The sequence below is a fragment of the Mesoplodon densirostris genome, chromosome 5 (genome assembly GCF_025265405.1).
Source record: "Mesoplodon densirostris isolate mMesDen1 chromosome 5, mMesDen1 primary haplotype, whole genome shotgun sequence".
In the NCBI taxonomy this organism is placed as follows: Eukaryota; Metazoa; Chordata; class Mammalia; order Artiodactyla; family Ziphiidae; genus Mesoplodon; species Mesoplodon densirostris.
This window is the reverse complement of record NC_082665.1, coordinates 94,329,020-94,348,539: the sequence shown is the minus strand read 5'-3', so window position 1 is coordinate 94,348,539 and position 19,520 is coordinate 94,329,020. Positions and strand designations below refer to the sequence as shown.

The 19,520-nt window shown below is 41.8% G+C and overlaps 1 protein-coding gene and 1 pseudogene across 6 annotated transcripts in view; both read left to right on the top strand.

Moving 5' to 3' along the window:
* TNIK (TRAF2 and NCK interacting kinase) overlaps nucleotides 1-19,520 on the top strand; it is a 419,760-nt gene that overhangs the window by 92,016 nt on the left and 308,224 nt on the right. For all 6 annotated transcript variants that reach the window (XM_060099133.1, XM_060099131.1, XM_060099130.1 and 3 more), the window contains exon 2: nucleotides 2,041-2,106. In XM_060099133.1, coding sequence (XP_059955116.1) covers nucleotides 2,041-2,106 — 66 coding nt within the window. The remainder of the gene's footprint in view (nucleotides 1-2,040; nucleotides 2,107-19,520) is intronic.
* LOC132491185 (heterogeneous nuclear ribonucleoprotein A1-like) lies at nucleotides 6,777-8,143 on the top strand (annotated as a pseudogene).

The following is a 19,520-nucleotide window of genomic DNA, read 5'->3' as shown; positions in this document are numbered from 1 at the left end:
TCCTCATTTCTTTCTAATTCCATTCATAATAAAACCTGCTGCTCTAATGGCCTAGTAGTTTAACAAACACGATTTTTCTTTCCCATCTTGAGGCACCTCCCAGGTGGCCTTGACAGTGACTTTTAGCTCTGGGGTCTCCGTCTGCAGAGCTCTAGGTCCTTTTCCCATGTTCTCCTGTCTCATGATTCCATCTGGGATGATGTCCACACCTCCCTGACCAGGTGGGGCATAGCTGGAACTTCTGGACTTCTCCATCTGTCGAGACATGAGTCTGGGAGTGGGGTTTCTTGCCTTCCTGGCTTTATAACAATGGATAATGCTAACTGCAGTCTTTGTGAGTGACTAAGTGCTTCAGCTGTTGCTGTTTTGTCTTATTTTTTTCTTTTAAAATTTGTTTTCTACGTGAGATCTTTGAAGACACATCACAAAGGGCTCTTCTTGGGCCTGATTTGCTGAAGACTGTCACTTTAAAGAGCTCTAACTTGTCACCTCCAACTCATTTGTCCCCTTCCCTGTGAAGAGCAGCCCCTCTCCCTTTAAATGCTACTAGAGGTGCGGGATTCCTCAGCTTAAAAATGATTCCTGTCAGATATTAGGTTTGCTGACTACGTGGAGGTGTGGTGCTGGGCCCTCACTTACTCTTCCCCAGAGCTCTGCTGGGTAGATGTCCTCCCCGTTTTATCTGCGTGGAGACTGAGTTGCTCTCCCGGGGGAGAGATCTGGGATCACGCCGCCAGACAAGGCAGAGCTGGGGCTCAGCCCAGGCCTGTCTGAAGCTAAAATCCAGGCTTTCTCCCGCCTGCTTCTCAGTCACTGTCACACCATATGGCAGTGCTCGTAAACCTGTTGACTGGAGAGGGGAAATGCTTTTTAGGCCAGAGGCTGACCTTTTTTTCATTTGTCCCCCAGAGTTCTTTTCAAAGTGAGTCCGTGCCTAACATTTAAAAATGAGATCTCACATGAACCAAAATGTTCAGTTTTTCTTCAAAAAAATCTTCAGACCTGGCAAGACTGTGCTCATAGGTTGACATGACAACGATTGGTTCCAGCTGGCCCCCCTGCCCCCCAAAGGGGACGTGACTTCCTCAGTTTGTCCCAGGCCCCTGCGGCCCCCTCACTCTTTTCCGTTACTTGCCTGGCCTCTGTGGACATGTATGTTTGGGATTCGTGAGCTAGGCCTTTAAAGAAATCATTTCTGTCCAGTTAGGAATCAGAGGAGGCCAAAGGCACTTTCTGTCTCTGAGTTGAATCTTATAGGCTTTGATTTTTCTTTTCGACTTTTGGGGATGGTAATTCGGTAATAATATCCACGATTATTGGATACTTATTGAGCGCTCTAACACAGCTGACTCTGAGGGTTAGCAGACACCTGTTCGGTGCTAAGAACTTGCATAGTTCTCCAGTTTCGTTTGCATTCTAGATCCTGCCCGGGACTCTCCAGGTCCTGCAGGAACTGGAGGCCAGCCGCAAAAGCGTATTTTGCAGAGGCAGCATTGTCGAGAGGGGAGATGAATCCAGAGAAATACTTTCTGAGAGAGGAAGTTAGGTTGATTCCATTTTCTCTTGGAAACTGTTGACTTCTGCAGGGAAGATTGCCCCACAACACAGGAGCACTCCTTTCTGAACTGCCAGTGTTCCAACACAATGAGCAGCTCAGAAATGTCAAACAGAAGGATCTTCAAAATTAGAACCCCTTCAGGATGGTGAGCCTTTCAGTTTAGCCCAATGTACCTACAAGTGTATTTCCATTTGACAGTGAAAAATGAATTAATTCTTTTTTTTTAATTGTTTCAACGAAGTCTTGTTTCCTTTTGTCTGATTTAAACACATCTCATAGAAATGTAAAATAGAAACAAATAGATTTTGACTCATTTCATAGCTGCAGCTGAATTAAATTTTAATGCTCTTTCATATTAACATATGAGAGCCCCCCCAAAGCTAAAGTTGTTATTTATTTGCTTATTTTAAATGCGTATTTGCTTTTGATTAAGACAATGGCTAGAATATCGTTTTGACTTTTTATTGTTTATTTTCTTTCAGGACCCTGCAGGGATCTTTGAATTGGTGGAACTTGTTGGCAATGGAACATACGGACAAGTGTATAAAGTAAGTTCCTTGAGCTTGAACATGGCTTATGTGTGGTTTCAGTTCATGAATGCTGAATAGTAGTGCTGTCTGTTCTCACTCATACATGTCTCATAACAGATTTAAAATGAAATAATATACTTGTTAATTGACTCTCCATCTTTTTAAATGTATCTGTAGTCCCACTGCCTAAACCGGATTCTGGGATTCGGGCATTTCCCTTCATTATATATTATAGAGCTTATAGCTGACACATGCATTCTGATGGTGCATATCTGAAGCTCTTTAAACGTTTTGTTTCTTTAATCACTGCCAGAACTGGTTTTCAAAGGCGCGAAGGATGCTATTTACTTTAGAAATTTAAGCTATTAAAGTATCACAGCTGGAAAAGTAGATTTGTTACTGGCTTAGGGCATGAGTTAAATGAATTTAGTGAACAGTGTTAGGAGAAAACTGGCCGCCTCATAAAGAAAGGCCTAATGGCAGCAACGACTCTTACAAGATAGGAAACACTTAAAAGTTAAACTTGAGCTGAGACTGAGCTGAGGAATGAAAAGTTCTTCTTTCCCTTTTACTAAATTTTTGCTTACAAATTCACTCCAAACATGCTTTTAAAACATATTTTCTCCCAGAAAATGATCTGAAAAAGTGATTGTTTAGAAAAGTGGGTTGATTCTCCTGATTATCAAACGAAAATGGAAATTAACTTTTTGGACTAAAGGTCAGGGGGTTTTAGTGAATGAGCTATTGAAATAAATGCCTTCAAAACAAACCAACTGTTTCCGCATGATTATTTCAAGGGAAATATCAGTCAATTCCTGAGTGGTAGTGATATGGGATGGTATTTCACTACAAATTCTCTCTTGTTGTTCTATTTTAAAAAAATTACTTCTTTGAGTCCTCAACTTCTCTTAGTTGATTAAAATTATTGTAGAAGTCATCCAGATTGTAATATTTCCGATTCTACAGAATGTCAAAAGTATATGTGTGTGTATATATATACTTATATACATATACATATATATATACATATATATATATATATATATATATATATATATATGTATGTGTATATATATATATATATATTTAAGCCTTTATTTACCAGGAGGTACCCTTTGGTGTCCACTCCAGGGGAAGATTTCTGTCTTGCAAGAAATGATTATTTCCTAAAATGTCAACCCCCTGCAATTAGACAGAAGGTAGTCTCCTCCAGCTGTTCACTTGACACTGATCCTGTCTGACACAAGAAAGAAAGGTGTCTCAGCAAATGCTTTTAAATACTTTCAGTGAAGATAATCAGGTTGGAAGATTGTGCTACTGCATTTTGAGAAGTTGGATCGAACTTGTGAATTAATGTGAGCTTATGAATTAAGCCCTGATTTAGGTAGAGAATTACTTCTGATTTGCTGTCAATTTGGAGAAGCAACTCTGTGTAATGCTATTGGTTTTATAGTGCCATTCCATTGTCCTGTGCTTCCCACCTGTAGAATACACATCTGGGAGATGATTCACAGCTTTGTCCACTAATCTAAGAGGTGGACTGTACCCTCTTGCGAGGGAGGATAACAAAGAGATAGGATTCTCAATTAAGGATGAGAATGTTTGGAAAATCTAAAATTAGCCCTAATTTCTTGTTACTTGAAAAAAAAAGAAAAGGAAACAAGTCCCAAGAGGTCTCAGATCTTCAGAGAGGAAAGAAATTCACCAACTAAGTTGTTAACACTATTGTTCTAAAGGGTGCCCTTCTCATAGAGGTTGATACAGAAATTTGGCCTCTCTTAAGCTGAGGGGAGACTGCAAAGATGGCCATGGTGATCACACTGGACTTTGAGACGGGAGGCTTGGTTTCTTTTACCAGCCCTATGTATTGTTTTGTGGCACAGCAGCTTTTCTGTGCATTAGTCAAGTGAGGGTGTTTGCTATAAATGTTTTGGGGACTTGGAATGATTTACCTGAAGGATTAATCCTCCATGCCCAGTTAAGGGTTTTGTTTCTAGACAACCCAGATGATATTAGGTGGCACCCCCTCAAGAACAGAGACACCTGGGTTTTCTGGGTCACTAATCCAGTCCTGCTGTTACTCTGAGCCCTGAAGGATTAAAGCTTAATAAACTGCAAAACCTGAACTCAAATACACGTGAACCCAAAGAGAAATAATTTAGGAAGTGATTGTCCACATTATAGGTTATATTTAACTTTTATGGAATAGGTGTATTTCTAAAATAGTATAAACATAAATATAAATTTTAAAGCCCTAGGAACAGATTTCTTTTTTTTATTTATTTATTTATTTTATTTTATTTTTTCTTTTTGCGGTATGCGGGCCTCTCACTGTTGTGGCCTCTCCCGTTGTGGAGCACAGGCTCCGGATGCGCAGGCCCAGCGGCCATGGCTCACGGGCCCAGCCGCTCCGCGGCATATGGGATCCTCCCAGACCGGGGCACGAACCCGTATCCCCTGCATCGGCAGGCGGACTCTCAACCACTGCGCCACCAGGGAGGCCCAGGAACAGATTTCTATACCAAAAAAGTCTGTGATAAATACTTGCTTTACATTAAATATTAAACCTTTGATTTTAATTTTTTGTAACCCTGGCTTTTGTTGTTCCTGGATTTCATAAAATGTGGTATAATTTTATGAACAATTATACAGATGTAGCCTTTCTTTTCTGGAAAGATTCTTATAAGTTTCTTTTAATAAGTTGTCCTAAGAGAGTCATAATATAATTTTATTTACAAGTAGTTTTTAAGAAGTAGACTTAATTCAATAAACAAAAGTATACATAGATATTAAGAGAGTATTTCTTGAAGTATATCTCATATAAGCCACTTAAATCTAGATGTGGAAACATATTTTATATAAAGGTCATTAATAACATTTAGCTTTTCAAAGTTGCTTCTAGCCTTACTCCCAAGTCTAGCTTGGTCTGTCTCTCCTTGGAAGGTTAGATTTGTTTATCATTTTGGTCCCAGGTGGTCAAGTGGTAGTTCAGTATCTGTTTTTTGCTTTATTTACTAGACAGATTGCATAAATAATGAAGAGTAAAGAGGCTCTGTCAGGGTTTTTAATGAGGAAATCATCTTCTTGGGCCTATGGCTCCCATGAAAAAAATGAACCAACCAAAGGCCACATACCCGTTTGCTAAAGGCTTTGGCTGTTTATTGGCATGCCACTTATTGGGACCTAATGGAATCCAGACACATTTTTGTTAAAATAGAGTAATTATTTTAATAGGTCCAAATAATTGTTTAATGTTTATTGCTAAAACACCATTAAATCTTAGCCACAGATTTCAAAAATGAATGTTAGTCTATCCTGTTTCTTAATTTGCCCTTTGGAACTGTATATTGGTTATTGCAGAGATGGAGATGTACTTTATTCTGGGGTGATAGTGTGAATTGGGAATATGGTGGATTCCTCTGTATCTCTCAGGTTTCTCTTAAAACCTCCTCTAGGTTGTAAAGTATGAAGTAAAGAGGCCATATTGATGTTTATAGTACTTGTTGAGAGAGAACACTGTGACTGAGTGTGTGTGTGTGTGTGTGTGTGTTTTCAAAGGGTTGCAAAGGTCCTTGTAGGTCATCTAGCCCAGTCATGCCTCTGCCAGCGTCTGTTCAGCCCATCCTTGATCACCTCCACTTGTGTGGGATCCACTACCTCCCAGTCATTCCATTTGCCTTCACTTCCCTTTGAATGTTCATTATCATGTTGAGCCAAGATTCTCCCTTCCTAAAATGTTTAACCAGTTCAAGCTCCTTTCACTCCCTCGGAGCTATTTAAAAAAATAAATGTAATCTTCTGCCACAAGAACATAGTCCTTCAGATATTTGAAGAAGACCTCTCCCTTCTTCCCCCAAACACATAACTTGCGTCTCCTCATCTCCAGGCAATGTAGCCACAGTTGCTGAATTAATTCTTCGTATGACTTAGACTTGAGGTCCTTCATTATCCTGGCTTCTGCCCTGAAACGATTCTAACATGTTAATAAAAATAATACTTCATACCTTAAAATAGTTTTCTATGTCATGAAATATTTTGTATGTATTATCTGATTTCTGATTTAATTTCAATAATAATTTCATGCGAACCTTTTTCTCACCTCAGGGTCTTTCTAGTAATAGTTTCTTCTGTCTAGAGCGCTCGCCCCTCAACCCTCTCATGACTAGCTTTCTCTCCTTCAGGTCCCAGCTCAAATGTTACCTGCTCAAGGCAGCCACTTTTCATCCTTGTATCTAATAGAGCCAGCCACTGCCACTGCCTCCCTCCTCCCAATGACTTTCTCTGTCAACTTGTTCTTTTGTCTTCATGGCATTGCCACTCTCTGAAATTATTATACTTCTTTGTTTATGTATATATTAAACAATTTAAATACATAATAAGGAAAAAATAAGGGTAGGGACCTAGTCCGTCTAGCCATCACTGTATCCCCCATCTGGTACATAGTAGATGGTGACCTGTGTGTGGCCCAGAATTGAGCTCTTTTTCCTTGATAATTCTATGTATATTCATTCCCAGTTTTTTCAGCATTTCCCATAAAATATCAGTCTGCTTACTTCAGATGTGCACATTTGGACAAAAGTCATCAACAGAATTCTCTCCCTGTTTTTTATGGTAAGGGTGTGGATTTTATGTTAAATTAATTATTGATAGTCTGTAGAAGCAAGACACATGCTGGGCTTTTTTCTGCTCGTGGACGCCGCCGAGTAAGCATCGTTAACGTCTCCCCCGCCCCCCTCCACTGCCGTCATGTCTAAGTCAGAGTCACCCAAAGAGCCCGAACAGCTGCGGAAGCTCTTCATCGGAGGTTTGAGCTTTGAAACAACCGATGAGAGTCTGAGGAGCCATTTTGAGCAGTGGGGAACGCTCACAGATTGTGTGGTAATGAGGGATCCAAACACCAAACGCTCCAGAGGCTTCGGGTTTGTCACATATGCCACTGTGGAGGAGGTGGATGCGGCCATGAATGCAAGGCCACACAAGGTGGATGGAAGAGTTGTGGAACCAAAGAGGGCCGTCTCAAGAGAAGATTCTCAAAGACCTGGTGCCCACTTAACTGTGAAAAAGATTTTTGTTGGTGGCATTAAAGAAGACACTGAAGAACATCATCTAAGAGATTATTTTGAACAGTATGGGAAAATTGAAGTGATTGAAATCATGACTGATCGAGGCAGTGGCAAAAAGAGAGGCTTTGCTTTCGTAACCTTTGATGACCATGACTCCGTAGACAAGATTGTCATTCAGAAATACCACACTGTGAATGGCCACAACTGTGAAGTAAGGAAAGCCCTATCTAAGCAAGAGATGGCTAGTGCCTCATCCAGCCAAAGAGGTCGAAGTGGTTCTGGAAACTTTGGTGGTGGTCGTGGAGGTGGTTTTGGTGGGAATGACAACTTTGGTCGTGGAGGAAACTTCAGTGGTCGAGGTGGCTTTGGTGGCAGCCGTGGTGGTGGTGGATATGGTGGCAGTGGGGATGGCTATAATGGATTTGGTAACGATGGAAGCAATTTTGGAGGTGGTGGAAGCTACAATGATTTTGGCAGTTACAACAATCAATCTTCCAATTTTGGACCCATGAAAGGAGGAAACTTCGGAGGCAGAAGTTCTGGCCCCTATGGTGGTGGAGGCCAATACTTTGCCAAACCCCGAAACCAAGGTGGCTATGGTGGTTCCAGCAGCAGCAGTAGCTATGGCAGTGGCAGAAGGTTTTGATTACTGCCAGGAAACAAAGCTTAGCAGGAGAGGAGAGCCAGAGAAGTGACAGGGAAGCTACAGGTTACAACAGATTTGTGAACTCAGCCAAGCACAGTGGTGGCAGGGCCTAGCTGCTACAAAGAAGACATGTTTTAGACAATACTCATGTGTATGGGCAAAACTCGAGGACTGTATTTGTGACTAATTGTATAACAGGTTATTTTAGTTTCTGTTCTGTGGAAAGTGTAAAGCATTCCAACAAAGGGTTTTAATGTAGATTTTTTTTTTTTTTTTGCACCCATGCTGTTGATTGCTAAATGTAATAGTCTGATCATGACGCTGAATAAATGTGTCTTTTTTTTAAAAAAAAAAAAAAAAAAAAAAAAAAAAAAAAAAAAAAGACACATGCTGGAAATTTACAAATGAGGCAAATCAATTTTCTGGGGTTCACCCTCCTGGCAGAGGTTCCCAGAGTTTACTATGCAAAACAAATATTTGAGAAATGATTTAAAATGTAATTTTCCAGGCCTAACCTTTCAAATTTTGATTCAGTATGTCTGTCTGGGGTCCAGGAATCTGTACTTCTGATAAGTGTATGGGTTCATTCTGACGTTCAGGGCCCTGGGGCCACACCTCCAGAAACTCTGCAAAAATGATTATAGATTATCCTGTTGTAGGGCCACTTGAGTGAATGTTAATCCTAATGTTTTTTTGTAATCATTTACTTTAGGGTTTTTGTGCCGACTCTAACATGCATAAACTGAGAAAGGTAAAAAAAACGCAAAGATCTGGACCTGAGATGTGATGCCAGCCAGTTCTGACATACTCATTCTGAGATTTGACTTTTGCTGTTTTTATTTGACATGCTTGTGATTACAGTTTAAGGTGGTTTCTGAGTAATTCAACTCAAGACCTGACAATTGATACGGTCAAAACTGAACTGGTATAGATAGAAGAATCTGAGCCTGTTGCATGAGATTTCCTTAAATCTATATATTGCGATCTCTTAATAAATTTTCTGTTGAAGTGAGACAAAACATTTTAATAGTAGGCTTATTAATAGTCTTGCTATGGAGGTGATTCTATGACATACTCAGGATGCAATGTAGCTTTTCATATTCTGTTCTAATGAATCATGAATTATACTATTCACTTCTTGTTTGGTAAGGAGTGAGTATGGGAGAATGTTGTGTTTCTTAGATAATAGTGGCATTTGTTTTTTAAACAAAAATTCAAATATAAAGAATATATTATTTCACATTTGTTGAGTGCCCGTGACAAAAGCCCTGTGCTTTGTGTGGGAAGAATGCAGAGTCCACCAAGGTGGTTCCTACTCTAAAAAGTGTGCAGTCAGATTAACTAATTAGGACTCTGAATGCTTACTGTGTGCTAAAGCTTTTCATATATGGTGTCTTAGTTACTCCTTATGATTTTATAGGGGAGGAAACTAAAGCACATTTATTAAACCACATTATCCCTTCAAGGCAGGGTTTCTCAGCCTTGGCACTGGGTTGAGAAACATTGGGGTCAGATAGCTCTTTGTTGTGGAGGAGCTGTCCTGTGCATTGTAGGATGTTTAGCAGCATCCTTGGCCTCCACTCATGAGATGCCAGTGCATCCCAAAGTCCTGACAATCAGAAATGTCTCCAGACATTGCCAGCTGTCTCCTGAGGGGCAAAGTTCTCCGCAGCTGAGGACCACTTCTCTAAGCGTAAGAGAAAATAGCAAAAACTCTTAAAATTGATGTGCAAACAGAGACAGTGAGAGCGTAGAATATAGAGCAATATGAGTCAGAGTGGGGACCTGAATGAATTGTGGGAAGGGGATTTGGAAAAAGCTTAGAGGCCTTGGCATGTGCATATGTTGAGGTATAATTTAACATTTTCGTAAGTGGAAAGGAGTGTAATGGAAAGGACTTAGGAGCAGGACTGAGCTGGCATCCAGTCTGTTTCTGCCTCGTTCTAGTTTTGTGAAGATGGCCAACTTGCTCTCTGAGTAACAGTACTGTTAGTAATAGTACAGTGTAGGGTTGTTATGAAAACTAAAGCGTAATGTGTGTGGAATCCCTAGCCTAGTGCCTGACACATAGTAGGCACTCAGCAACCTTTTCTTCTTCCCAAACACATGCACCAGGGGGATCCTAGCTTACCAGCTCTTTCCTTGGTCTTGGTTTTGCAGAAGAGTTTCTGATGTGCAAGAAGCATTCATAGAAGATGAGGTCAGAAACACACACATCTTTGTGCTTCACTTTCTACCTTTGAGTTCTTGGTTTTGTTTTTTTTTTTCAAATTTTTTAAAAAATTAATTTATTATTTATTTTGGCTGTGTTGGGTCTTCGTTTCTGCGTGAGGGCTTTCACCAGTCGTGGCAAGCGGGGGCCACTCTTCATCGCGGTGCGCAGGCCTCTCACTATTGCGGCCTCTCCTGTCATGGAGCACAGGCTCTAGACGCGCAGGCTCAGTAGTTGTGGCTCACGGGCCCAGTCGCTCCGCGGCTCGTGGGATCCTCCCAGACCAGGGCTCGAACCCGTGTCCCCTGCATTAGCAGGCAGATTCTCAACCACTGCGCCACCAGGGAAGCCCGAGTTCTTGGTTTTTTTATGTATGTTCAGAATTGCATTATTTACATTAAGTCCAGTTCTTAATTCTTCTTTATGGCATTTGATGATATAATTGCCATTCAGATACTATCGTTGGTCTTTGTTTAAAGAATGCCAATTTCTCAATAATTTGTAAGAAGAAGTAGATTATAATTGGTCTTTGTTTAAAGAAAGCCAATTTCTTAATAATTTGTAAGAAGAAGTGGATTATTAGAGGACGTAAGAAGAATTGGGTGTAGCTCTCTGGGATTTTAGTGAGGTGAGAGTGATTTTTAAATAATTATATATTTTACAAATTTGGGGGGAAGAATCAACAGTTTTTCCCCTTAAGATAGTACAAGATCTAAGTAGAGAGCCCTTTTTATGAGATTCGTAAGGAGAGTGGGGTGGTAAGGACCTCAGTTAGGAACTGAGGATCTGTCTTTATGGGTTTGGCTCTGCCTCTAACTTGCTGTAGCTTTGAGCTTGCCATATCACCACTTAGAGCTTCAGGTTTTCTCATCTGTAAAATGAGGATAAAAATGCCTTTCCTGGGCTTCCCTGGTGGCGCAGTGGTTGAGAGTCCGCCTGCCAATTCAGGGGACACGGGTTCGTGCCCTGGTCCGGAAAGATCCCACATGCCGCGGAGCGGCTGGGCCTGTGAGCCATGGCCACTGAGCCTGTGCGTCCGGAGCCTGTGCTCCGCAACGGGAGAGGCCACAACAGTGAGAGGTCCACATACCACCAAAAAAAAAAAAAAAAAAAGCCTTTCCTGATATATCCCATCAGGTTACTGTGAGATTGAAATGAATTAGGGGCTATGAAAGTATTTTGTTAAATTTAAACTGCTGTGTACACTTAAGGTTTGATTATTGCTATTGTCTTTTATTTTATTACAAGGTAGGGGGCAGAGTCCTGTATACAGGGACTAAGGAAGCTTAATCCTGAGTCCACCTTTCTCTTCTTCATCCTTATGCCCATTAAGCTGTGTGTTACCAAGTACATGAAAGTCCCCTCTGGGTGGCCTGACTCCAGCTACAGATTCATTCTTGCACCCCTTCTGTTTTGTGATCTTCAGGCAAACAGGGTCATTGGATTGAGTGGAGGTCTCTCTGGCTTTGCCTTTGCCTCACTGACATTTGTTAGCTAGACAGTCACATTTCTCAAAGTATGTTCAGTGGAACCCTAAGATCAGCTCTGTGAAAAAAGAATAGAGTGACTAAAGAGGTTTCATAGTGCTCCTAACCATCCCTTACTCTTGAATATTAGCATTTATAGTACTTGGTTCTACCCAATATTTCCCCAATTTATTTAACTGTGGAATCTCCCCTTTCCTCTCCCTACCCAAGTAACTGCTTTTAATGCCTCTTGGAACTATTCCATAGAACACAGAAAATCAGGATGGCTTATGTCCGGGTACCGTAGCTGAGTGCCCATCTCCCCATTGCCTCAGCCTCCGTATCATCCTTTGCATCAGGGGCATTTTATATAAAACATGGCTGCAGGTCTATCTTTCCTGTTTCCCTATAAACCAGGCTCTTGGGCCAGGTCCAGTATGTCGATCACCTTTAAAAATAATTTTCATACTGTTTATAGTAACAGATTATCTATTAAAATTGATATAGCCCAAGGGTACTAGTTGGTTTTATTCAATTAAAAAAAGTTGTACCTGCCAAAAATACCCAAGCACTATTTTTCTAGGAGCGCAGAAATTGTGATTTTTAGCATCAAATAGACATGTCTCTAAGATGCTGTAGCACATGCAAAGCATTGTTCTTAGTCATAGGTTCATTTGACTATAGCTAAGACTTTAGGATTATTTAGTTATTATTATTTAGTCTCAGAAGGTATTTTCATTGCAGTTTGCCAGAATTATAGGTAACAATTTTACTCCTGCCCCATAAGTAGAATCATTTACCCTTGAAATGGGTTGGCTTGATGAGCTTTTCATAAATCCCCATGTTCTTTGCATCTAATTTGGCTCAAGACGATGTCACCTCATGCTGTGATCGTTGGGTGTAATGAATTAGATGGCTGCCATGTAAGCACAGAGGGAAGACCTTTGTGAGCCTGTGTGCCATATGCATAAGGAAGGTCACTTTCTCTGCTGGGTGGCCAGACCTCCGGAGTTGCTACTAAAACTTGCCACAGGGGACTTTGTAGGATTTCTTTTTGCTACTAGTGTTTCTCAGCCCTCACTGTTTATGGAAATCATCTGGATAGCTTTGAAAAACTAAACATATCTGGGCCCTTCTCTAGAGATTTGATTCTAGTAGGTCTGGTGTAGGACTGTGTAAAGCTGGTTTCCAGCACTTCCCAGATGCTTCTAATGCAAAGCCAGAATTGAGATACACTGGGCTAAGGTCTTGCCTCTCAGGTAGCTTACAGGATCCTTTTGGTGCCTTTGCCTTTGGGGAGGAGTCTCTTCCACTCTTTTTTTTTTTTTTTTTTTTTTTGCGGTCCGTGGGCCTCTCACTGCTGTGGCCTCTCCCATTGTGGAGCACAGGCTCTGGACGCACAGGCTCAGCAGCCATGGCTCACAGGCCCAGCCGTTCTGCGGCATGTGGGATCCTCCCGGACCAGGGCATGAACCTGTGTCCCTTGCGTCGGCAGGCGGACTCTCAACCACTGCGCCACCAGGGAAGCCCTCTTCCACTCTTATCTCTATCCTGGGGTTTTGTTTATCTTGTTTGTTCATTTATTCAACATCAGCCTTTAGAATAAGCATCCATTATTGGCTTGGCACATGTGTGCCACCTTTCCTTAGAAGTGTTTAGATTACTTTAGTTCAAAATTCTTCCCTTCCATCTCATATCAGTGAATTACCAAATAACTTGGTGCACAGCACCCTGGTGACTTGTAGTTTTTAGATCTCATAACACGCTTAATGATTTGGTGATTATAAGGCAGTCTCAAGTAATTAAACAACCAACAGTAACTATGTAATTATTATTTGGGTTTTTTTTGTAACCTGTGAAATGAAACTCCATCAGGATTACAGGCACAGAATTTAGGGCCATGCACAGGTTTTTTTTTTTTTTTTTTTTTTTGCGGTATGCGGGTCTCTCACTGTTGTGGCCTCTCTCGTTGCGGAGCACAGGCTCCGGACACGCAGGCTCAGTGGCCATGGCTCACGGGCCTAGCCGCTCCGCAGCATGTGGGATCTTCCCGGACCGGGGCACGAACCCGTGTCCCCTGCATCGGCAGGCAGACTCTCAACCACGGCGCCACCAGGGAAGCCCTCATGCACAGTTTTAACTCTTTAGACATGGGAAACATTTGAGACTCTCTTAAAAAGAATAATTAATTGGGGCCCTGGATTAAATTTCTTATCTTTGTGGTTTAACCTCAAATATAATTTTATTAAGTCCACTTGGATATTTTGCATGTGCAAAAATAAGTATGTACTGTTTGGCAAGCAAGTATGTGTTCTCTATTAAGTAGGAGCCCTGCTCGGTGGTGAGGATCTGGAATGGGGGAGTGAAGCCTTGCCCGGGCCTCCAAATCGGGCAGAGTACAGCCTCTTCCGTCGAGTGCTGTGGCCTTGGGCATTGCTTCTGATTTTGGTCCTGTTGCTTACTTTCCCAGGCAATGCACAGAACTGCTGTGTGTTTTGTTCCCATCTACAACAAAGGAAGAGAGGATAGCAGCTGGCTCACTGAGAACTCTTAATAAATACAAAATAGCTACGATAATAATAATGGTAATAACGAGATCATCTTTCTAGACTGCAGGGAAGAGTTATGAACTAAATTATGTGAAGAGCTCAGTCTCCTTTAGGGGGAAGGTGCTCTATTGTTTTAGAAAACTTGCTCATGATTACATAATATAGCCCGTTGGGACATATAGTCTTTGGCAGGCCACTAGCATGTTCCAGATGATGCTTTTCTTTAGAGTATTTCTTGAGAAATTCAGTTTTGTTCTGTGCATCACGTTCAGGAAGGCAGTAGGAGGCTCTCAGCTGAATTTACTAGAAATCTTACTACTTTTTAGTTCTGCCTCGTACTTTCTCTCTCCCTCTCTCCTTCCCCCACCCTCTCTTATTGTGGTAAAATATCCATGGCATAAAATATTGTTCAGTAGCATTAAGTACATTCACATTGTTGTGCAACCATCACCCCTATCCAAATCCAGAACTTTTTCACCATCCCAAACTGAAACTCTGTACTCAGTAAACAGTAATTCCCTACTGCCCACCCCCCCTCTTTCCCCCAGCCTCCAGTCTTCCTTTTAAAAAGTATTCCCAGTAAACTTAATTGTAGAAGTGATGGTTTCCTGGAGAGTTTCTTGTAACACCTGCTCTCCAACAAGGCCGGAAGGGTCCTGCACATCTGTGTGTCCGTGTGTGTGTTCCTCAGGATGACTCACTGGCTGCTTTATCCTCCAGGTGACTGACTGCCCAGCATCTGCAGAGCAGCATCTTGTTCCAGGAAGCTGAAACCGGCTGAAGCCCTTGACTTTTTTTTTTTTTTTTTTTTTTTTTCTTCGGTACGCGGGCCTCTCACTGTTGTGGCCTCTCCCGCTTTGGAGCACAGGCTCCGGACGCGCAGGCCCAGCGGCCATGGCTCACGGGCCCAGCCGCTCTGCAGCATGTGGCATCTTCCCAGACCGGGGCACGAACCTGTGTCCCCTGCATCGGCAGGCAGACTCTTAACCACTGCGCCACCAGGGAAGCCCTTGACTTTGCCCTTGACTTTTTTAGCCTGTTTATGTCTGTTTATGTCTAAATAAACTGATCCTTCTCGGGTGGAGGTAGAAGTAGAGGTAGAGGTCAATCAATGTGCAAGCATTTTCTATGAATCCTAACAGAGTGTGGTTAATGTTTTCTCTATTAAACTGGGCTGTGATTATTTTTATCACACTTTTATAATGAGATTCCCCTTTACCTTTAAATGTAGCACCTGTTTTCTTTTCCAGTAAGTAATTTTTTTTTCTTCCATATGAAGCTCCAGTATTTCATACGACAGCAGAATGTTCTGGAAGGAGGTGGTCAGGGTGTCCCCGATGCAGCTGTCCTTTCTCCAGTGCGCCACTCCCCTGAACACCCCTCCTGCATCCATCCACAGAGCAGCACCGCACTGAGGTCCCCAGGCCCAGATTCCTCAGGACGTGACCTCTGTCTCCCTGTCCAGCCTTGTCTCGGGCAGATCCTGACTCACCCGTGCGCAGTGCTATCACAGTGCTAGCAGTTTCTGTTTATCCGTGCCACCTACCCGACAGCCTTAACCCTTGGCTCAGCAGCAGCCCTCCTTCTCTGCACCCTGGGACACTTGCTGACCTCTCCTCATCATCCTGCCCTCACTGTTTTGTAATGTTCTGTCTGGCTGTTTCCACTCTAAACTCTGAGCTCCTTGAGTTCCGGAACATTACTTTACTTTTTCCCTAGCGCCAATACAGAGTAGATGGTTAAAAATATCAACTTTAAAAAAAAGGATACCACTTTCACGTTTTGCTGAGCTTGGAATGCCCTATCTCAGTGGAATATTTTTGCTTAATCTCAACTGTTGAAGTATATACATCAAGGAGACTGACCCTCAGTATAATATTTAATACTAGCCAACAGCTGCTAAATACTGATAAGTTACATCAAAACAGTGTCCACCTACCATGCATTATAACAGAAAAAAATAGGATAAGGAAAAAACTGTTTCGCCTTCGTTTTGAAACTGGTTTCATGGACATGATCTAAAACTGTCCCTGTGGCTAAATGGCTACAGGCCGTTTAAACTTGTAAAGACCCTGTTACACACCTCTGGGAACAGAGGTGGGTTTTCTTAGGTTTTCCTTTTGCTCCCCTATCTCCAGGACTGTGGAATTGAACATCAATATTGATGATTATAACAGTTTTTATAAAACCTTCATCTTCATTATTCTGTTTGACCTCACAAGTGAGATAGAAGAGATATGATTATCCCTGTTTTAAAGTTGAAAAAGTTAGGTCTCAGTTTATAAATGACTTTCCTGAGGTCAACAAGTAGGCGATAGAGCCTGACTCGTGGTCACATAGCCTAAATTCTCTCAGCTCCACACACAAGTTCCCCAGAAGGAAATCTGGGGCGGGAGCAGGGGATGGAGAATCCCCCTAGATGTTTGGCAGGGATTGGTTTTGCCCTGCTCTTGCACTGCATGTTTAGAATTCATTTCAAGTAGATCCCGGATGAGTCTGAATATATAATATAAAGCAGTGATGCCATAACTTGTTTCAATATATAGTTGGTCTAATCTTTATATCCAGAATACTGAAAGGTGATTGATGGTTGGGTGATTAATCACTGGTTTCTTACACTATGTTTTTATACAACAAGCAAAATTGCTATTTCCGCAGAAATATAGGAAGGGAATTCTTTTCCATCTACAAAAAGGAACTTGGGCTTGTTACATTTTACAATGTAAAATGCTGCTGTGCTGGTCATCTGAGGGAGTTGGTTGCTTCTTTTTTCATGACTTGTTTTTGGTGGGAGGGGGCAGGAATAGCATATTTCTAGACTTCTTCAAAAATCAGCTCCAGTATCCAGGTGCGTGATTTTTCCTCCAAAAGACTCTGCAATCAGACTGGAGCTTGATAAATGTTTGTTGAATTGAATTGATTTATTCTCTCAGCTGCAGTCATGTACTTTTGTGAGCAAATGGATGAATCTTACTGCTCTGGAGACCAGGCAAATATTTGCCAGTGCATAATCTGTACTCTTCTCTCCAGTTAGCTGTAACCTGGTGTGGCATTGTGGTAGATTGTTTACTCTTTGCCTTTGTGTTTTCCCCTTTTAGGGGGGCCTAGGTTTGTGTGTTGGGGCTGAGGATGGGGAGAGAGAGTGAAACACGATAAAAGGACAGAATTTCTGGGTAATGTAGTTGAGAGTGATCTGGCAACAGTATCAAGATACAAACTATTTGTTGAATAATTTATCATGAATGCAGGTTGGGAATCTCTCTGTGGAGACTCTCCATTTCTGTTTCCATTAAGGACCACACTAGTCACGTTTTTTTTTTTTTTTTTTTCTTTCCTGCAGATTTTAAGTAGGTAGTGCCCATGATCCAAGAACTCCAGCAATGCCTCTAAAGGCTATTATCAGTTGCTTCAATGAGAAGTTTGACCTGTATTCACCTCATTCTTTCTCTTTATGTGTCAAAAGAGTGAAAGTTAGTGAAAACCAAAGACAATGAGTCTTTTTGTTTGGATGGAGGCAGAGTTGATTGTATATTCTCTTAAAAAGAGTTTCAAATTAAGCAGATTCTGATTTCCCCCAGCTAACCCTTCTGATGATTTTAGCAGAAGAGGAATGTTTGTCACCTAAATGTTTAGTACTTTGGGTTCTACAATTTTGTACCCACTTACCCACGTTGAGAGATCCTTCAGAACTTTCAAAACCTTTCATTCCCTGAAGAAACCTATCACGGAAGCTAAGCACCCAAGCTGCTCCCCTCCCCATACTGATGTGCCCGTCTGTGAGTGCTGAAAGGAGGAGGTGCTCGGCACCCAGCCTGAATGGTCTGCAGCAGGATGGGGATGGGGTGGGATGAGGAGATGCCTGATGAGGAGCGGAGGCTGCCCTCTTCCTTGGGTCTCCAGCTTACCCGTTGCTCAGGACAAGACTTGCTTGAACAAGACTAATGACTACAGTGAATCATCTGAGTAAATATGTTCTAATTTTAAGGTGTGTCCAAGAAACCAGTGTTGGAGTGTTGGTAGGGGATAAGGAAAAACACAAAATAAGGAGGAAAAAACAACAACAAGGCTGCCAGCAAAACCCAAAACAAAAATAGCAGCGTCCAGAACAAAAAGCTCGTTGTTTGACCATTCTTTTCCAGTCCAGAAGCAAAGGAGATTTATGAATACCGGTTCAGCTGATGAGTAATACCATGGTCAGTTGTGGTCTTTGAAGTTTGTCCTAAATACTACATATCGTGGTGTTAGTTCTCCTTCAAATCCATATATTTGTGAACATGTAAAAGTAAGACAGGTACTGATCGTAATTCCCATCGCACTCCAGTCACAACTTCCATCACCCTCAGCATTCTGCCGTCTGCATGATCAGTGTTGAAGAGATTCTTTATTCCGTGCATTGGTCTCCAGGGAGCGTCTCGGCATTTCCAAGTCTGTGGTCCTCATGTTGTTGTTCTAACACTTGAATCCAGAGGTTGGGTGGGATTATCATACCCATTTGCTGACTGAGACCATGAACATCCAGAGGTTTCAACGTCTTACTCAGGATCTTGCCTCTCAGGAAGGGTGTGACCCACAGAGCTCACAAGCCCACAGAGCTCTGCTAAGGAGCCCTCTGCCCTCCTCTCTGCTCTCTGAGGTCCTGGTTAAAGCCCAGAGGTTTTCTTTCCAGGTTTCCTTGAGGAACACAGCTCAGGGAGCTAACCACCTCAGGTCTGTGGGTACATGAGGTTTAACTGACTTCTCTGTGGCTGGTGTCTCTTCCAGGGTAAATATGGGGGAGAAACTCCCCTCTTCACAGTTTGTGTTTTGGGTTAAAATAGAAGCAGTTAAGTGCCTAGTGTTGAATATTTGTTAAAAAAAATGAGTAGATGTACAAGGGTATGTATATCTATTTGGTGTTGGTGTTGACAGGGTTCTATGCTTTATTGGAATTGGATTTGTCCCTAAGAAGAGGTAGCAGTTGAGGACAGTTCCTGGTGGTGTAGTGTCACCCTATGATATATATGTGGCCAGAAAAGCTGATTTTGTTAGAATAATGGCACTTCATACTAACATACACTTTTGGAAGGGATTTGGAGCATGGAGGATATTTACAAAAAATTCTCCAGAATAAAAGTTGTAAGAACTAGCAAATATCAGCTTTGCTTGGATGAAGGACTGGAGCATCTTGATGAAATGCTCAAAGCCTAAGAACTGACTTACCGGTAAAAACACAGCCCAGTGACCTGTGTGCCCTGGAAGGTCACATTGAGGAAGAATGTTTCTATCTTTCTAGATTTGAACCTTAGAGGTTAGGATGCATTCAGAACTCTTGGTAGTTTGTTGAACAACAGTCTCCTTACATGTGTTACCCTGGGTCCTCTCTTGTGGTTAGGAGTTTCATAGATTTAATTTGTGTTTTAGGTGGCAGTATTTTTTTTTAATTGAAATATAGTTGGTGTACAATGTTTTGTTAGTTTCAGGTATACTACATAATAGTTTGACATTTGCATATATCAT